This window comes from Malurus melanocephalus, unplaced genomic scaffold (genome assembly GCF_030028575.1).
Source record: "Malurus melanocephalus ecotype Western Australia unplaced genomic scaffold, MMel_1.1 scaffold_213, whole genome shotgun sequence".
Taxonomy (NCBI): Eukaryota; Metazoa; Chordata; class Aves; order Passeriformes; family Maluridae; genus Malurus; species Malurus melanocephalus.
Window position 1 is genome coordinate 732,023 of NW_026623445.1, and position 18,363 is coordinate 750,385.

At 44.3% G+C, this 18,363-nt stretch overlaps 1 protein-coding gene across 1 annotated transcript in view; it reads left to right on the plus strand.

Moving 5' to 3' along the window:
- The window catches only part of MAML2 (mastermind like transcriptional coactivator 2), a 66,227-nt gene extending 55,809 nt beyond the window's left edge, over positions 1 to 10,418 (plus strand). Inside the window, exon 5 of the mRNA XM_057373996.1 lies at positions 5,694 to 10,418. Within this exon, the coding sequence (XP_057229979.1) occupies positions 5,694 to 6,676 (983 nt within the window). The 3' untranslated portion in view covers positions 6,677 to 10,418. The remainder of the gene's footprint in view (positions 1 to 5,693) is intronic.
- The last annotated feature ends 7,945 nt before the right edge of the window (positions 10,419 to 18,363 follow it).

Sequence of the window (18,363 nt, forward strand, 5' to 3'; positions counted from 1 at the left end):
ATGGGATGACTGGGATATGATTTTCTGATATCCCCTTCCATCCCTGCAGAGGCAGTTGGTGGTCATGCTGTTCTCCTGTGCTGTTTACCTTGCTGTCCTGCACCTTTGAGCAGTGCTGGTGTATGATCTGGTGCTTCATCCAGGCTGCTACTGCCTCTCTCAGGCATGGGGAGGGAGGGTTGGTAAGCCTCCTGTTAGTACTATCTGGGACAGATGTGCACCCAAATACTTGAGGCAGRGATGTCTTCTTGACTATGCAACCTCACAGTGTCTGTCCAGATGYTTCTGTATTGCATGTAGGGCATCGTGCCTCAGAGATTGAGATGACAACCACCCCTCCCTTCAAATGGCAGTTCATGTAYGGCTCATACTGATTTTTAAGTCCCTCACATGGCACCATCAAGGGTGGTACTTCTCTGTTCAATATGCTATGGTCATGGTCTTAGTGATGCTCTACAAGCAGCATTTCAACAGATCAGGCAAACAGTAGAGCAAAAGCCCTTGATTTCTGCGAGAACTGCCCAGGGAAGGAARTGCCCAACACTTCAGGACTAGTCCTTTGTTTTAGCTCTTGTGCCCTGACCTCCTTGGACAGTCTAGTTTTTGAAGCACAGGATAGCTTGTTTGGCTTTTCATACTGTTCACCTTGTTGATTGGCTGAAAGCCACTCAGAGAGTGGCAGAGTAAGGAAAAAATGCTGAGGAGAGAGAGGAGGCRGGGGAAGTGTRKTAGATGGGACCAAAGGATGTTCTTTAYACTGCAAAAGTGTCTGTGCATACAAGTATAGAAAGGATCCTTTTCCTTCTAGTATATTTTTGTATGCAACATGCTAAGGAAGAGAAAGATTTTTTCTGTTTTCTTTTGTTTTTCCATAACTGTTGGCTCTGCAGACTCAACCAGTCATCTCAGTCTTTCCTTCTTATCTGTCCTTTGGAGCAAAACTTTTTCAGTTTTTATTACAATTTTAAGGAGCTCTAAAGTGCAGCTTAYTCACATGCCGCTCCTCTGCCCAACCTGCTGGCAGCATTCAGGTGCTCCCTTGCTTTGCTTGTAAGTTCTAGCAGTGATAAGGTTGCTGCAGGTTGGAAACTGCTGCTTTCTCATGGATCTGGGTGTTAACCTCCAGTAAATTTGCACAAGCATCCCAGTGTGGCAACCCATGGTGAGGGCAACGCCACAGGACAGAGAGCGTTCTGCTCGCTGGCTTGGTCCTTCCTGTACTCCCAAAACAAACATTTTGGCAACCCCAGCGGTTGGCTGGGGAATCTTGTGATTTGGTGTGTTGTTTAAAGGCTTGTTCCTGGAATCAAAAGATTAATTGAGGATATTGGCTTTTACTCAAAAACAATCCATCTCTAGCCTAAGAAAGAAAATGGAAGTGAGTGCAGCCACATCTGTGAAAGGCTCCGAAATGAGTAGRTCACCATTGTTATGTGGCAGCTCTCGTTGTTGTTAATCTGATGGAGTCTTTGCCAGGGTTGTGGTATTTGGARTCCCATCTCCTGGGTTTGAAACATGTGGGATTGGCAGCACTTGTCCATTCAAATCTCAAGTCCCTGCTGAGYGAGCCCCGGGAGAACAGCAGCATTTCAGGCAAGCCAGGGAGAAAGGGCTGTTCTGGGAGCTTCCAGCAAAGCTACCAGATGGAGCGATTAGGAAACTCTTGCATAAGGGAAACTGTTCCCTTTTTCTGGGAATAACTTTGCTCAGGTCAGSAAAGAAGAGACAAAAATCTAAATAAAATCACAGAGGGGGTTGGAGAAACTTGGTTGAGTGTTTTGTTTCTCTATACTTTTCCCCACAGTGCCATGCCATAAGAAACTCCCAAGAAAAGAGCAGGTGAATAGGGTGGGGAAGCTGTTTCTSTGAACTGCTGTAGCCTGGGGTACCCAGCTGCTGTACACAGTGCTTCTGGGGAAGGCATTTCTTCCCATCTGGAAGAAATAAGAATGGAAAATACTTGTGTTAAAAATAAAAGCATAAAAATAGCAAAACAAAGAAAGAGGAAGCTTCGTCTTTTGGCCATAAGTACAACCCCTTCCCAAACACTTGTGTTGTTTAAAAAGTGCTGCATTTGCAGGAGCAGTGTGATGATAGCCCTGGGGTCTGCTCAACAGCTGSCAGGGTCACCCCAGGAGGGGCTTCACCCAGTGGCAATGAAGTGACTCTACAAACTTGTAGTTCAACTGGAGAGAGAGAAGCATCTCTCCCCAGCTTGTTGTTCCAGATCTTTTCAAATGTCATTGAATTCTGTAGCATTCCTCCTCTTTGCTATGGGCATAAGGGAGCAAACAATCAGGGCCCCATCCTTATCACCTGTGCAAAAAGATCATAGAATCACAGAAAGGCTTGTGTTGGAAGGGACCTTAAAGATCATCTGGTTCCAAAMCTTCTGCCATGGGCRGGGGACACCTGTCACTAGACCATGTTGCTCAGAGCCCCATCCGGCCTGGCCTTGAACCCTTTCAGGGATGGGACATTCATAACTTCTTCACTAGTCCAGTGCCTCACCACCCCTGAGYAAATTTCTTCCCTATATCCAATCTAAACCTATCCTCTGTCRRTTTAAAGYCATTCTCCCTTGTCCTGTCAGTACACATCATTGTAAAAAGTCCCTCTCTATCTCTYGTGTAGCCTCCTTCAGGTACTGGGAAGTAGTAGGACACCTCAGAGCCTTCTCTTCTTCAGACTTAACAACCCCAGCTCTCTCAGCCTRTCTTCATAGGAGATGTTACAGTAGTTCCAAAACTGCACAAACCACCAGCAAAGCCCAAGATAGCACTAATCATGCCGTTGCCAGCTGAGCACTTATGGTTGTAATTTGATTGTCCCTGTCGGGCTAAAGCCACGTGGATTCCCTATAGCATCTCCTGTCCCAGGCGCTGCCCAGCTTGGGTATGGAATTTAAGTGCTTAAGTTAGGACAATTCTYAGGAGAATTAGATTCTCTACAGTCAAGTGTCTCCCAATTAGAGACTGTTTGTGGAAGAGGCTGCCTTCCAGAATAAGAGGAGAKTCTTAATTTAGGTATCTATGTTCATACTGATTTGGAACAAGCGCTCTGGTTGTGGAGTCACGCTCGGTGTTAATGATTTGGGAAGAGTTATTTTTTAAGTCCTTAAGGAAAAAAAATTAATCCTTTGCATCCATTACTAAATGGAAATAGCACATATGTAAAAATAATGCAGAAAAGGCAGAAATATATGAAAACTTTTTTCTTTGGTTCCAGTCTGCGGGAGCTGAACATCATTATGGTGACATTTCAACAGGAACAGTATATTAAACAGCTGTTCCTAAACATAGACTTTTTAAATATGTATGTGCATGATTTGTCTTAAAGAGTTTTAAAAGAGGTGGCTGAGAGGTTCTCCAAATTCTTAGTGTCACTTTTTACTTAGTCTCARAATGCTAAAGAAGACTGCTAATGCCATGATAAAAAGTAAAAGGCTAAGTAGGTAATTGCAGCCATAGTAGCTTAATGCAGAGCTCAGCAAAACTGCTGGGGAGCAGATACAGCCCAAATTAYAAAGAATTTAGGAAGAGGACATAATACTAAGCAACATAGAATCATGTGGAAGAATCTTTTCAAACTTGCCAGCTATTTTTTTCAGTGAAACCACAACTTGAAGGCAATAGTTTTTCAGATAATATCCTTTAATACTGCCTATTTTGGTTAAGAAACCCAAATGACACAAAATTAACATAGCTCAAAAGGAAATGACTGACAGGTCTCCTGATACCACCGTGAGCAGGCCATGTGATTAGAATGGACACAAACACTGGCCAAGATGATACTGAACAGGAAAAATAGGGCTTRCTTTACATCCATCTTGGAGATGCACAGAAGTTATCACTGTGATCAGCTATGATGAACAGCTTTGAAATCAAACCCCAAAAACTTTCAAGTTCTGAAAGGAGTTCCAAAGAACTCGAAAACATACCACACACTGAGATTGAAGTATTTGGAGAATGTTGCGTGACACAGTCTTGAAGCATCTGTGTAGTAGGAAGAAATTGATGATGGACCAAGGAATAAAATTAATCACACAGACCAATACAGAATAAGATTTGATGATGAAATCAGAGTTAGTCGAATTCTATATGGTTTTGCCACGTACAATGGATCAAACCAAGGCAGCGTCCCATGCCTAAAAATTGCTATTAGTTGCTCCCTATGAAATAGCAAATCTCCTCGTTCCTCCTCTGAGAAAGGCTCAGGGAGTTCCTGAACTGCAGTGGTACCTTGGTAGCAAGCCCATTCAACAACTTCTCTCACACTTTGGGGGCCACTCAAAGAGGTGTGAGAATTTAGCCATTTGGCACAGATTTCCTTGGCTGACCCACAYATTGTGTGAAGAAACATCTCCTTACATTTGCCATGAACCTGACTTCTCTGGGCTGTGCTTCTTGTAGAGTTTGTACTGGAATCAACAGTAGCAAAGGGAATTAGGCTGTGGAGCAGCTGATTATGWGCAGAGGGGATTCTCCAGGGGATTCTCTGCAGGGTCATCTACACTGGCTGTGTTTAAACTCTCAGGGATTAATTCAGTCTTGCACTGCATAAGCACTCAGCCTTTATGGCATAAATGACCTACTGTGGTCTTGAAATAGAGCCTGTTTAGCCAAAGAAGTGAGCTTGTTTTGAGGTTTGGAGGCTGAAAGTAAGAAAAATCTCTCTTCTTGTGATCTGTTAGCAGGTGTTGTCAGGTACAGGAAAATCCTCTACTGGGCAGAATTAGCCAGGAGTAATAGATTGGTGSCAGCTCACAACTTGTAATTTTCTGATGCACAAAAGGTGATGTTCATGTCCAGCAAGAGCTGGCACATCACGTGTGGTTCCTCACGGGCAAGTCTGTTTCTGCAGGGGCAAATGGCCATAGCCCAGCTGGGAAGAGAGTTTAGAAGGGGCATTGTGGGGTTCACTAGGCACAGCACCAAGTCGTGTCCTCATGCCTGCTCAGCCACCAGTTGGGAGGGACAGGCAGGTCACAGATTGGGCTGAGCTGCTGTCCTAGCACACAGCTGCAAGTGTGTGAGGTGTCTTAGAGAGTTTTAAAAGAGGTGGCTGAGAGGCTCTCCAAATTCTTAGTGTCACTTTTYATTTAGTCTTGAAATGTAAAAGGAATGRCAGCAGTGACAGCAGTCTTGGCTTTTGCTGTCATCTGGGACAGACGYTCCCAAAAAAGATGGATACTGGTGCTGTAGGTGTCTAAGAAAGGGGGAGAAGGAGCCTGATAAAAGTGCCTCTCACCTCCATTATCTCCAGAGGGAGCCAGCATGAGCTTTTCTTCCCTGTAAGGAAGAAAAGTTCTTGATCTGTGATCACTTGGGCCTTGTCCTCTCTGACGAATCTAGTGCTTCTCTAAAGGAAGGAGGAAAAGTCTTCTCTCCTGCCCAGTCGTTCTGTCTGTCCTTCCCTGCTCCAGTATTTCTCTTACAATGAGCACCAGTTTTGGCTCATGTGCTCTCCTCTGAAGGGATGGGAAGACCACAAATGGCTCAGTACAGGCCAAACCAGCCTTTGGATCATAGGAATCTTCAAGGCAAGTTCATGTAAGCCCTCGTAAGAGCAAAGTGTCTTCTTCAAGAAACTCTGCTGATAGAAAACTGGATTTTTGAGCTGCTGGTATTTGAGTGAAACCACACATTGATGCACTCATGCTTGCTGTAACACTTCTGTTTTCTCCTTTCCAGGTGGTTCACCAGCTGTGAGCATGAGCTCCAACAACATGTCCTTACCCAACCCAATTTCAACTCATAGCATCATGCCCCAGAGCTCCAGCCTCATGTCCACCCCTGCTGGAACCCGGATGCCTTCTGTTCCTGCTTCTCGGAGTATGGGCTGCTACGGGAACCTTCCTTGCAACCAACCAAGCACATACAACGTGACTTCAGGAATGAACCAAATGCAGCCACACAGAAACCAAAATCAAGTTCTGCCCGGTCAGAATAACCCCATGGTGTCCCGACAGCAAACCATGACACAGGGAAACAACGTGGCAGCTTTTGGGACGGGGTCAGTGGTCAGCTCTCAGCAAATAAGGCCAAGCTTGACCCACGGAGCAACAGGTATCCCTGCTCAACGGCCGGCCAACGTGATGATCACGGCTACTGCCAACGCCCAGAACTGGGCCCCACAAGAGGCTGCGGTGAAGCAGCAGGATGCACTGAAACCCGCAGGGGTACGTTTCCCAGCCGGCACTCCATATCCTAACCAGTCTTTGCAACGCAATGTAGGCAGCCAGCATTTTCCTCAGCGTGCACTGGCACCCCCTAACCAGTTAACGGCGGGAGTCCAAATGAGGCCCCCTCTAAACCAAATGCAGCAGACTCTGAATGGACAATCTGCTGGCTCGCTACGAGGGCTCAGCATTCGACCCAACCAGCTGAGAGGACAGACTGTGCCTCCCTTGAATCAGCCAGGAACGAGCATGACCCCGCCGTCATCTCTGCCATCAACCGGTTTCACAAGTACCAACCAAACCTCCCGGGCTTACCAAGGAAGTGAGCATGGCAATGACCTAACGTTTGACTTTCTGAACCAGCAAGGTGACAGTATAGGMCCTGCGCTCAACAGTGACTCGGATTTTATAGATTCCTTACTGAAAACAGAGCCTGGTAATGATGACTGGATGAAAGACATCAACCTTGATGAAATTTTAGGGAACCACTCATAAGTGACAGTACCAAGAGGGAACAAGATGAAGAGGCAGCAAGGACCTTAGATTTCTCCTTAGATGCCAACATCCTGCTTTATTAATTTACACTCCAGTAACTGAGCTGTCCTTTAAAATACAACATAGGGCAACTGCCCTATGAAGAATAGATCAAGGAACAAAACTGAAATGACAGCATAAATGAATATTCCTGCCTGCCACAGAGGAGTAAAAACACGCGAAGGGTCTGTTCCCCACACCTGTGCCCAGCCCATTGCAAAGTAATCAGTTCTTCTCACAGGGTCTGCGGGAAAAAAATATGTTCAGYTTCCCACATGGAAGCACCAGACAGTGGTATGGGCTGTGGAACATAATTCCTCTGAGTGCAAGTAAGACCCTAAGTGGTCCAGAGTTCTTCAGCCATTGTGTTCACAACCCTTAACTTCCTTGGGAGTGCACAGCCCTGACAGCATCAAGCCCTGTGGAAATCTCATGGCATTACAAAAACTGTTTACTTCTGCACAGTACAAACTTATATTTGCTTTCCCAATGATTTTGTTATTAACCCTGTACCTTTTGTAGCACACAGCAAGGCAAGTGGTTTCATCCAAGGGRAGAAGGAGACAGATCATGCAGTGTGTTACTCATGTGCTCTAGCATTTGAATTCTCCCTTTCATCAGTGTTTTCAGTATTAGAGGATGCTGCTGTCCTGCCAGCAGCACAGTCATTCTGGGCATTGAGGGAAACATGAGATGTACTACCACCAAAGCTCAGGATCCTCACTTTGCCACCTTGCCCTACCCCCAGGGACTCCAGTGAACTTCACAGAAACTTGAGTGAGAAGGATGCTCATGATTTGACCCTMACTGACCACTCTCCCAGTCCAGCTTAGAGGAGGGCAAATATCTAAAGTGGCTCAGCTAAGTCACTGTCCACATTTTCATCTCAAATCATGGCAAGTACCAATCAGGTGAAGATCAGCCAGATCTTCTCTCAAACAGGTTTAGCCCAGATGAAATGCCACCATCTATCTGYGTGGGAAGAAGGTGCCGTTTTGAATGCGCAGAACTTTGGTTCCATCCTGTTTTCTCCTTTGCACATTAGGAGAGTTGAAAGAGTTCTGGTGWTGGCCCAGGCCTCCACAGCCTCTGTCTGGAGTACAAGAGCCTCTGCCCCTGAAATTAGCATGCACATCAATTATAACTCACAGTAGGAGGCTCTRCGCAGCCAGAGCCGTGCTTGTACATGATACTGTTCTGGGGATTACTTCTGGGCACTGGACTCGATCATCTGTTCTGGGTTTGGGGGTGGCCCAGCTAATATTGCCCTGAGCAATTTCTGTGTATCACTAGGAAGACATTCTGGGGCAAGGACCATTCCCATAGGCAGTTTGTAGCCACCTTGCCTTGAAGGCCAACAGAGCAGAGCAGTATGGATACAGGCTGTCCCACACCTGCCAGGGAACAGTCTCGACTACATTAAATTTTTTGCTGTAGTCTTGGTCAGTAAGGGGATCAGAAGRATATGCTATGTCACTATAAAGCAGCTCCACAGTGATTCAGACAGGATTCATGGATAGGAACAGATCTTGCAATTCAAMTGAAAATGCTGTTCTTTAAAATGATTTGGTGTGATGTGTTTCACAGCCTCCTCTGAATTAGCTAAAACTRGATGTGGCAAAGGAATACAATGCCTACGTTCACATGCCTTGGTGCCAAGAGGCAAGTGCTTTATTCATCCTTGTTAGTGGCAGTGGGATGAGTAGACTATTTGACAATAGCCTCTGCACTTATCTGACCTACTTCTTGGGAGAGGTTTTAATAAGGCTTTTCCAGTCATTTCACCCTGTCATTTCAAATGGGCACAATTTTTCAAGATGTTTCAAGAAGCATTGTCACACAAGTGAACACCAGCACCTTCACAAAAGGTGTTACATTGGCATTTAGTTAGATATGCCAGTTGAGGCTGTTCATTCCCAGAGAAATAAGAGGGACAGGAAAGSCTGCTGAAGGGTCCCTCCTGCCAGYCCAGCTAGTGATCATTGCACATCTCTGCATTGAGTGACTCAGCTGCCCAGAAAGCTCTCTCTTCTCCCCAGTTTTGGTTGGGGTGCATGCAGTCCCTTTGATATGTCAGTACAAGTTTTTCCAAGTCTTTGAAGAACTTTTCAGCTCAGGCCACTGGGGTCCCACCTAAGTTTGGAGAGATAGAGATGTGATCTAACAAATGTGTCCTGYATAAATTGTGCAAAACTAGACTGAAGTAGTAGCTGCATGAGATTGAAGTGGAAGGAAGATTGGCTCATCTGCCTCACACACACCCTGTCCATGAATAGGTCAGCAGTGTCTGCCAGCTCTGGTAGGAACAGACAGCTGCCATGGATGCCACTGAGGCCAAGGCTCAGTTAGTGTCAYCAGGAGCAATGGGCACCGAAGCCTGCTAACTTCAACTACTCTCACTTGCCATTGAAAAAGCTACCACTGGTTTCTGTATTAAGAGGAGACTGATTTCCAGATCCTCAAATGATGTAAAAAAACTGTTCAGCTGAGGAGCTGGTCCCAAGGCAAGGAGTCAGGAGTTGGACTCAGTGATTCCTGTGGGTCCCTTCCAACTCAGGATTTTCTATGATTCTATGGTTCTGTTATATCATGCAGTGGTGGACTCAGTGCTGAGTGTTGTCCTGTTGGCCTCAGCCTGGAGTGCARAAGACACTGGGCTGGGAGTGCCATCCCTGGGAGCAAAATTACATCCTGTCTTAAGTCAATTCAAAAAAGGTAGAGGCCATTTCCAGTCCTGTAAATGCATGCCTGATGCATTTGAAATGCAAGCTTATGAAAGACTCTTGCAACCAAAACTTGAATCCAGTATCATTTCTTCAGAACACTTGTATCTGAATGGAGCTAGTGTCTTTTTTTTCTTTCTTTGCAATGGCTAAGTGCACTACCCTTAAAGTCTATTTTTCATCATTGACTGGGCACTCTTCACAGTATTGGGTTGTACATATAAAGAATTATTTGTTTTGTAAACTTTTGTAAAAACAACAACAAAAAGTAATAATATTTTGGTAGGAATAATAAAAATCATATTATTTGGGTTATATTTATACATATGTGAAATAAATATACTATCAAAAAGTTGTATTTTATACAAAAAGTCAACCGTTACCTTTTGTATTCTATATGCAAAGTTTTGTATGATATGATTGTTTATTTTTATCTGCAGATTTCAACTTTGGGTTTTGGGGGAGGGCAGAATGGGATCATGGTTAAATAGCTGGGTCTGACCCCAAGCTCACTGAAACCAATGGAATCTTTCCATTGCCTTCACAGGGCTTTGAATCAAGCCTTTAAATAACCTTCAGATRCGTTTCACATCTGAAACTCTCTGGAAACCTCAACACGAAAACATTCCAGGTTTCAAATTTTTTCCCCGAAAAATGCTTTTATTATTATTATATTATTATAATTATTGTTATTATTGTTATTTCAGCTGTTGGGAGGCAGGTTGGACCTATGTAACTGTCATGTCCTTGTTGCATGTATGTCTGCTTTATATTTTCCCCATATTATAAACCAGTGTTTCTCTATACAGACTGAAAAGAAAAGTTGCTGTACAGAAATGTTTGTGTTTATGCATTTTTACATGTGGCTGTATATACCTCCTAGTACTATGCAGTGACACTTATTTGACTCCATTTATTTTTCACCTAAACATGAATAGTATGTTTTTCAGTAGCTATCAAAATTCTGCCAAGTAAATCAATCAAAATTATCCCAAGCGTCTCTTTTCTTACTATGAATTTTATATTGGATGTCAGTTAAGTCAACTGCTCATTCATCTGAGTAAATTAAAATTACGGTGATATTTTAGGAGGGGGGTGAGAARAATGAACATCTGGCAGCTTCCAGGAGCTCAGTCTGTCTCTTTGCCAGAGAGCTGTGATGTTTTCCTGCTGCCTGAAAACATGGTTTCATCACCAGAAAGAGTTAACAAATTATGGCTAACAAAAAATGGTATTATAGCTCCTGGTGAACGGGTTGATGTAATATGGCAGCAGAGCAATTTGCTCTGGGATCCTGCGAAAGTTAAAGCCAAGAACTGTGTACCCCCAAGAGTTAGTTACCCCAAGAGGGCTGGCCAGTTAAAGCCCATGCCGTGCCCTGGAGATATCTGCCCCTCTCCCCTCACTAGCAGAGATCCCTGATGGGAAGCCAGAAATCAGGCATCTGGCTTCTCCTCCTTTCCTCCTTGCCTGTTTCACATTGCACCTCATTCCAGCCTAAAGAGATTCCAACCCGAAGAGATTCCAGCGTGTRTCACATCACACTGGGTTGCAGACTGTTTCACACAAGCATTCATCCCTACTCGGCTATTTTTAGCGGGTCAGCCCTGAGGAAGTGTCCCGTTCCTCGAGAGGCTTTCCGGGCTCCATCTCCAAGTGGGCGGCTCTTCCTGCCCCATGAACTGAGCAGAAGGGGTGGAGGGGATGTTTCGAAGGGACAAATGTCGGCACATCACTGCCAGTGCTCAAAGGCTGCCTTGTGCTATTTTCAGATGTAGGAAAAAAAAAAAAAAAAAAAAAAAGGGCCCCCAGGTCTTAACTGCTTCACTGCTGGTGGTGATGCTGAGGGATTGCCATGAAGCACAGCCACCCTTTTAGTCCCTCCCTGCACACCTTGCCCTACAGGGAAAGCAGGAAGGCATCTCCCTTGGCTGCCCTCACAGCACCAGCTCTGCTGGCTGCAGCCCTCCCAGGGTTTTTTTTTGCTAGTGTTGCTCGGTCTCTCCATTGTATCTGATTCTCACCCACAGATGGCTCTTGTGTCCTTCCSTGGGAAAAATAAGGCACAGTCCCAGTCACCCAAAGGTAAATCTGAAATAGACCAAGAAACTCATGCCTTAAAGGTGTCTCTGTCTATCTCAGCTGTGAAGGCAAAGGCAAGGCAGGCTGGATGTGYGAGCCTCAGGCAGGGCTGCTGCCCACCTGCAGAAGGTGCATCTTTGTCACCGAGCTGGAAAACAGCCTGGGACCCTCCCTGTCCCTGGAGCGTGGCTGTCTGTGCCAGTTCTTGGGTGCCACAACCACCCTCCTACAAGTCTCAGGATCAAAAGCCATTCCCACTGGATGCAGCCAAGAGGCATAAGACAGTATAAAATACAAGTCACCCTGCGCCACGTGGCTTCGGTGCCAGAAAATGTCCCCGGACCTGTTTCCTGTGCCCAGGGAGATGCAGCCAGCGAGAGCACACGAAGGGGATGTGAGACATGAGTGGCAGTGAATATTTTCCCTGCCTGGCCAGATGCAGCACAGCAGGAATTGCACCAGGCCCAGGCGAGGGCTGACCTTTCCCACTGCATCCAAATCACTTGGTGGGAACCACCACCAGCTCGGGCAGCACAGGCAAGAGCGCTGCTCCCTCCCACGGCAGCACGGAGGTCTGGCAGCTGCAGGAACAGGGATGACACGGACAGGATTCCTCCTGCCACAATAAAAGCCACGGTAAAAGCTTACTTCATTCTCATTTTAAAATTAGGTATTCTGGATCGGGCAAACCATTTCAAGTCCCTCTTTACCAGAGTTCCAAATTATAGCCTAAGTATCTTTTTTAATAAAATACAAAAATTATTTCATTCTTGTTCACAATTGTTRCAAACTAGCTCAGCCACAAGTTACTGCCCTACTGGACGACTTGCAGAGTGAAATCCCAACCTATTTGCTCCAGAAAAGGTCAGGCAGGATGAAAAAAGCAGGTTGATTAGGAGTTAAAAATCTAGGCTTTAAAAAAAAAAAAAACCAAACTAAACAAACATAAAACCAAAACAAAAACAAACAAAAGAAACTCAACATGAAGTAGCATTTGCCAAACTGACATTTTCATTGCAAGGTGCTCCTTTAAAAGAGTCGAAGGTTAAATGCTTGTTTTTCCTCTAGTGACCCTGTAGCCTCCTGTATGCTGCAGAGTGAGCACCCAGCAAGTGATGCCTTGTGCAGGGACACGTGGTGTGCTGTGTGCCTGGGTACCAGAGGTGGATGAGCTGCTCCAGCACCCTCAGGAGGAGCAGTGGCAGAGCCAGCCACAGGCTCTGGAGCAGCAGGGACAAAGCCACCTTCGGCTGCCCTGCCATGTGCCTGGTGAGCAGCTCGTCTCCCCAGACACGTTGTGCATTCCTGTGCATGTCTTCAGACAACAAAGATGCTCTAGCTACATTTTTTTTGCAGGGCTGCCTGACATGTTTTCACTCTGGCTGACTGGTCTGCCTTGTTTGACAGGACACAGTTGTTCTGTTTTATCCTTCTTGCCCAGGAACATTGGGAAAGCCCTGTGATGGTGTAAAGTGTTTGRGTGAAATGCTGAGCATAGGTGCATCCATGCGGCTCCTGTTGAAGTTAACAGATCTGATGATAAAACCTATCCCTCAATATCAAATTGAGATGAAAGGAAAAGTTCCTGATTGTTGTGAAGGTCAATGAACATCATTTAAGGGCAGGGTTTGTCCTTGATACCATTGTATTGGAGGGACGTGGTAAAAATAAAACCAGGGAATGTGTTCAAATTGCCTTTTGTTCTTAACTGATCTCTAAGTACAACAAGGAAGTTCAAATCTAGAGGCCTAATTTTTTTTTTAATTAAATTAGTTCCTGAACAGATCTTAGAGAACCAGCTGCTGAGAAATATTTATTAGAAATTATTGTGTTATTGTTTAAGGATCTGATTTGGAAAGCTCCTTCTTGCAGGTGTGTCCTATTGGGTTAGTTCCATAAGCTGATGTCATGAGCAAGTGGGCACACATAACYGTCAGGTTAATACATGAGTATAATTCATGTATCAATGAAATTTCCATCAGTGAAAGACATCTAACCTTTTCAAGGAAAAGCATATGTCAAGACTCAATTATTTGGCTGCATCTCTTCAAATTTACTTGAGAAGGAAGCTGATGAGTTTTCCCAAAATGCAATTTTTAAAAAGAGAAATGTGTCAGAATGCACATGCCATATGATGTGATTCCTCAAATTTAGCAATGTCTTTAAGGTAAATACTGAAGAATGTCTAAAAATGCATGTGTTGGGCATTACAACCCTTTGTAAATCTACACAACAGCTTTGCCAATGATGGTTTATTCCTTTTTTGAGTTCCTTAAGGATTGTGCTTTTCTTTCACGTTGCTTGTCCTTCAGCAAGACTTCTAGCTAGCATGTTATTCACAGTACCTCTGTGAGCAAATTAACTCTATAGCAAATTAAAATTGGTATAAAGAAATCCACTCACCAATTTCCTTAGTGTGAACATGTTAGCCTTGGTCTGTTGGGTAACCAGGCTCACATGATGTCTAAAGCAGAGGCAGGAACCCCGTGCATGATTCCAAAAGGCTGATCAAARCTGCAGGGCTACGTGGTGCCCCCACTCACATGCCAGCAGCACGTTAACTGCATTAGTACAGCTCAAATCAGGATTTCATGCATAACACTCCCTGAAAGCCAACTTTCTCCTTCATTTGAGTAACAAATCCACTAACCAAAGGAGTTTGCCCAGAGTTTCATGGCATCTTTATGCCACACTGGTCTTGATTAATTGTGTGGATCTTACTAGAGTAAAGCCATCACACAATAATCCTATTCATTACTTTTTCCCTCCAACACCAAAGACGTAATCTAGTGTTTTACCATCTAGACTGCTAGCTTCTGACATACAGATACCAATAGACCATCTATTTATACTGGGGAGTTTAAAATCTTTTCATTGAAAATATCTGGAGTGCTTTAGAGGGTTACAAAGAGAAGCATTCAACAGCTGACAAGATAGTGCTGTTTAAAGAAGTAAATAATTTTTAAAAATGGATTAAAAAACTTATGGTGAAGAGTGCTTTATTAGTTTCTCAAAATTGAATAGTCTTTTTATAAGTGACTCAAATGTACAAAACAACACAAAACCTCAGAAATATTCTTTTGTTACATCTGTCTTTTTAACCCTCAGTAGCGGCCTATTTTGACTTCCCCTTTTGGTATTCTTTTTAAAAAAAATTAAATTTAGTCTTTTTTATACACTTTGCTGTGCCTCCAAAGCCTCCTGCTATTAGATTGGTTTTAGCTTTCAGCAAGTGAGAGTGTGCAATAAAGAAAAATCTCCCAATGGCCACCAACAGCGCGGCACAGCATAGCTGTGCAATTGGATGACAGATTAGCTCCAGAAATGCTACTTTTTATTAAATTATCTAAGCTTTCATCAGAGAATGCTTTCACCAGCCTTATACAGACTTTGATAAAAGGCAAGATTTTCGATAAGGAGCCCAAAGCCGGGCTTCCATGCCTACGTTGATCTAAATGACGATGTCTGGCCCTAAGTTGTAGCCCCACCAYTGCTTGTAGAATAGTGCCACCCTAGTAATATGATGTAGCTCAGTCACAAATAAGCAATGCAAATGAACAGAAGTCTAGAAAATCTATAGAAAAGAATGAAGGTTGTTTAGCCTGAAGAAGAGGAGGTTTGAGTGGGAATAGGATAGAGAGTTTGAATGGAGATCATTGCTGCCAGGGGAAAAGAGAGGATAYGTTCCACAATTATCTCTACAGGCCAAGAAATCTTCCCAGAAGATTCCCAGGCTTCAGGGTTCAGGTTAGATGCCAGGTAGAAATTTTTAACAGGAAGGATAATATGAGGATGGGCTGTCTGAGGAAGACATGGGGTCTGAAGRTCCTCAGGACCTGCTTAGACAGTTGTCAGAAATGATACTGGTATGGTTATCTGTCTTCAGCTATATGGAATGGACTAAATGTCTTTGTGAGTCCTCACAGACAGGCAGAAAAACTATTGAAAACAAGTGAAAAGTTTTCATGTTGATGATGAAAAGGGAAAAAAAAGGAAATAGTTTTGTGGGGCTTAAGTCAATGAATACTTACCAATCCACATAAACAGCAATGCATCCCAGCCCATTCCCCCATCCTGTAAGGCAACTACTCAAATCCCACTTTGCTCCCACACCACAAAAACACAGCAGGAGACTTGAGAGAGATGGGTTTGTCCCAACTCTCATGTCTGCTCTTCAGACGTTTTCCTGGGGAGTGAACTTAAGGAAATATTCTATTTCAGCTTCCTTTCMTGAAGAAAAAGATTTTGATCCTGTGCTTGCACTTTTGTATTAAAGCTACCAGATCAGGCTGGCTAATCACAGGAATGATCATAAGCTCTCAGAGATATCCGAATCCAGCCTGGAGCATGTTTAAGTTGATGTCTTTGTTCACTTCACAAAACTAAACAGGAGTACCTTGTGAGAGGATTACGTATCTGCAATTCAATCCAGATGATTGCTTTATTATGGAAAACCATCCCTCTCCATGCCACCCAGAAGGACAGCGCCACAGGACGATGGTACCACGGGCTCCTGTCCCAGCCCAGTTGAAGCTGCAGGCTTTAGAGGCAGAGTTAAAAGATGTACAGCTGCTACAGGAGAGGGGCTTAACAGCGTGTGAACGTCATGTAAACGTATTTAAAGGATTAGGGGAGAATTAAATGTTTGGCTGTCTTTSTTGTTCAGCACAGCTTCAAAGCTGGAGGACGACAGATATTGAAGAAGATATTTCCCGTCTTTAAATAACGGAAGGAGACTCCTAAAACAATAGCTGGGAAACGCAGGCATGACCTCACAGATTTATACATAAAGATGCTGGATGATTCTTATCAGGTGGGTGAAGAGCATGCCACTCTGCAGTATGAAACAGAGATGTAAAGTTCACAGTTTTAAATACCACTGAACAATCCCTAGCAGGGACAAAAGAGCCGGCTCAGGATTCCTCTCTGGGAAACACAAGGCAAGCATCCTGGCTGGTGATTTTGATTCCCCCCCTCTACACTTGGCTGTGGTTTAACTGGCCAGTAGCAGAGCCAGGCTTCCCATGGCCTCTCCTCAAAGCAGTTCTCTTGGGCAGCCAGGGATTGTCACCAGTTCATCTGCTGCTGTTAAATCTGCCTTGTACCAAGAATCAGAGCTCTTAAGTTCCSTGAACAGGGAACTTTCTTTATAACCTTTCAAGAAAAAGCAAATCTGAGACAGAAACACTTCTGGAGAGATTCTCAGGCCAGCAGGTGCTGTCTGGGGGAAGGATTTAGTTAAGAATTCAAGTAAATTCAGTGCCTTAGCTGGCAAAGGGAGGAATGGGGGAGAGTCTTTCTCAGAGAGATCATGTCATTAAATCAGATTTTTACCAAACTGAGAAACTTGCAGCTCCACAAATAGGGGTGAAGGGGTCTTAAGATACCTTGGCATGCTCCTGATACCAAGCTATTCTTGCCTGGCTTAGACAGCTTTGGGGACATGGGCTAAGTTGTGGCTCACAGCCTGCAGTCACTGCCTGCAGGCACCAGAGCTCTGCCYAGGGCAGCTTCTGCTCAGCGCCGTGGCTGCGCTCTGGCTTCAGGCCCTTCTGTCTCCAGCATCGTCCTCTCAAAATACCAGGTCCAGTGCTTCTGAAAGCATCTTTAGAAGGCAGACCGATGGCTGTTTTCTGCATGAGGGAACATCTCTTCCAGCTGCATTTGGGAGTTTTATGGATTATTCTTCACTGCTCTTTCTTATTTTATTCATTATAGAAAGGGCAGAGCAAAGGCAAAAAAACCTCACCATTATGTATCTCTCCTCTCCTTTTCCAGCCTGTTTCTCTGAAAGATGTCATCACTGAAACAGTTAATTTGGACTAGTAGCAATTTATATATATCAGAGAATAAAAGAAAATTCTTTGTAACAGCAAACCTTATTCTGAGCAAACATAGCCCTCACTTCCTAGGCTGCCCATCAACTAAACCAGCTGCATTATTTGTGACTTCACAGGCCCCACAGTGAAGAAAATAACTTTATTCATCTTCACTGTCATCATAGTATAAATCTGAAATGTATTTGGTTTTGTATTACATTTAATGAGAGTGGAAATGTGCTCCAAAGAACATTATACAAGTATTTTTACAATGTGCACTGAGCTAACAGATATTCAGGTTATTGAGCAACATGTTCATAAAGCCAAAGGCATTGTATCTTGTCSATGAAGAATGCTGGAGCAGAACAAAGACATTTCTCTCCTTTCCTTCTTTTCCTTTTTAAAAGTGAATTAATATCTCTTACTGGGGACACTGGTCCATCCTACATTAGGGTGACTTAACCCTTGCCTTTACAATGGATCCTTTCAATCCTTTTCTGGGAAGGGATCAGGCCTCCATTTTTTTTGGAAGCAGGTATTCATACTCTGCACAGGGAATGTCCTTGGGTAAAAAAGTATCTTTGCCTTGGAAATTCCTCTCTGCTTTGGTTGAGACATTGACTGTTAAACCTCTGTTATTTCACTTCTCAGTTTCCTTAGGCTGGAAAGCATGTTGGAAACGCTCCAGAAGCATTGAGAGAGCTTTGAGGCACATGCTGATGCTTCAAGCCAGGGCTCATTCTGAATTCCTGCTGACTTCAGGCACTGCCAGCAAACACTACAAAGAACCTCTGCTTTCTGCAGGTGCTTTTGTAGCAGAGTTGGCCAAAGCAAATGTGTCCCAACCTCTGTGTCCAAAGTGTCTCTGCTCAGGAGCCAGCTGAGCTTGTCGGTCAGCATACTGAGGATGGGCTGAACCTGTTGGCAGAGCAGCAGCAGATATTGTGCAGAGATACGGCTGAGCTGCCAGGCAATTGCAGCTGGGAGATGGTGGAGGACTGTGCTTCRTGTCACCATCGTGTCA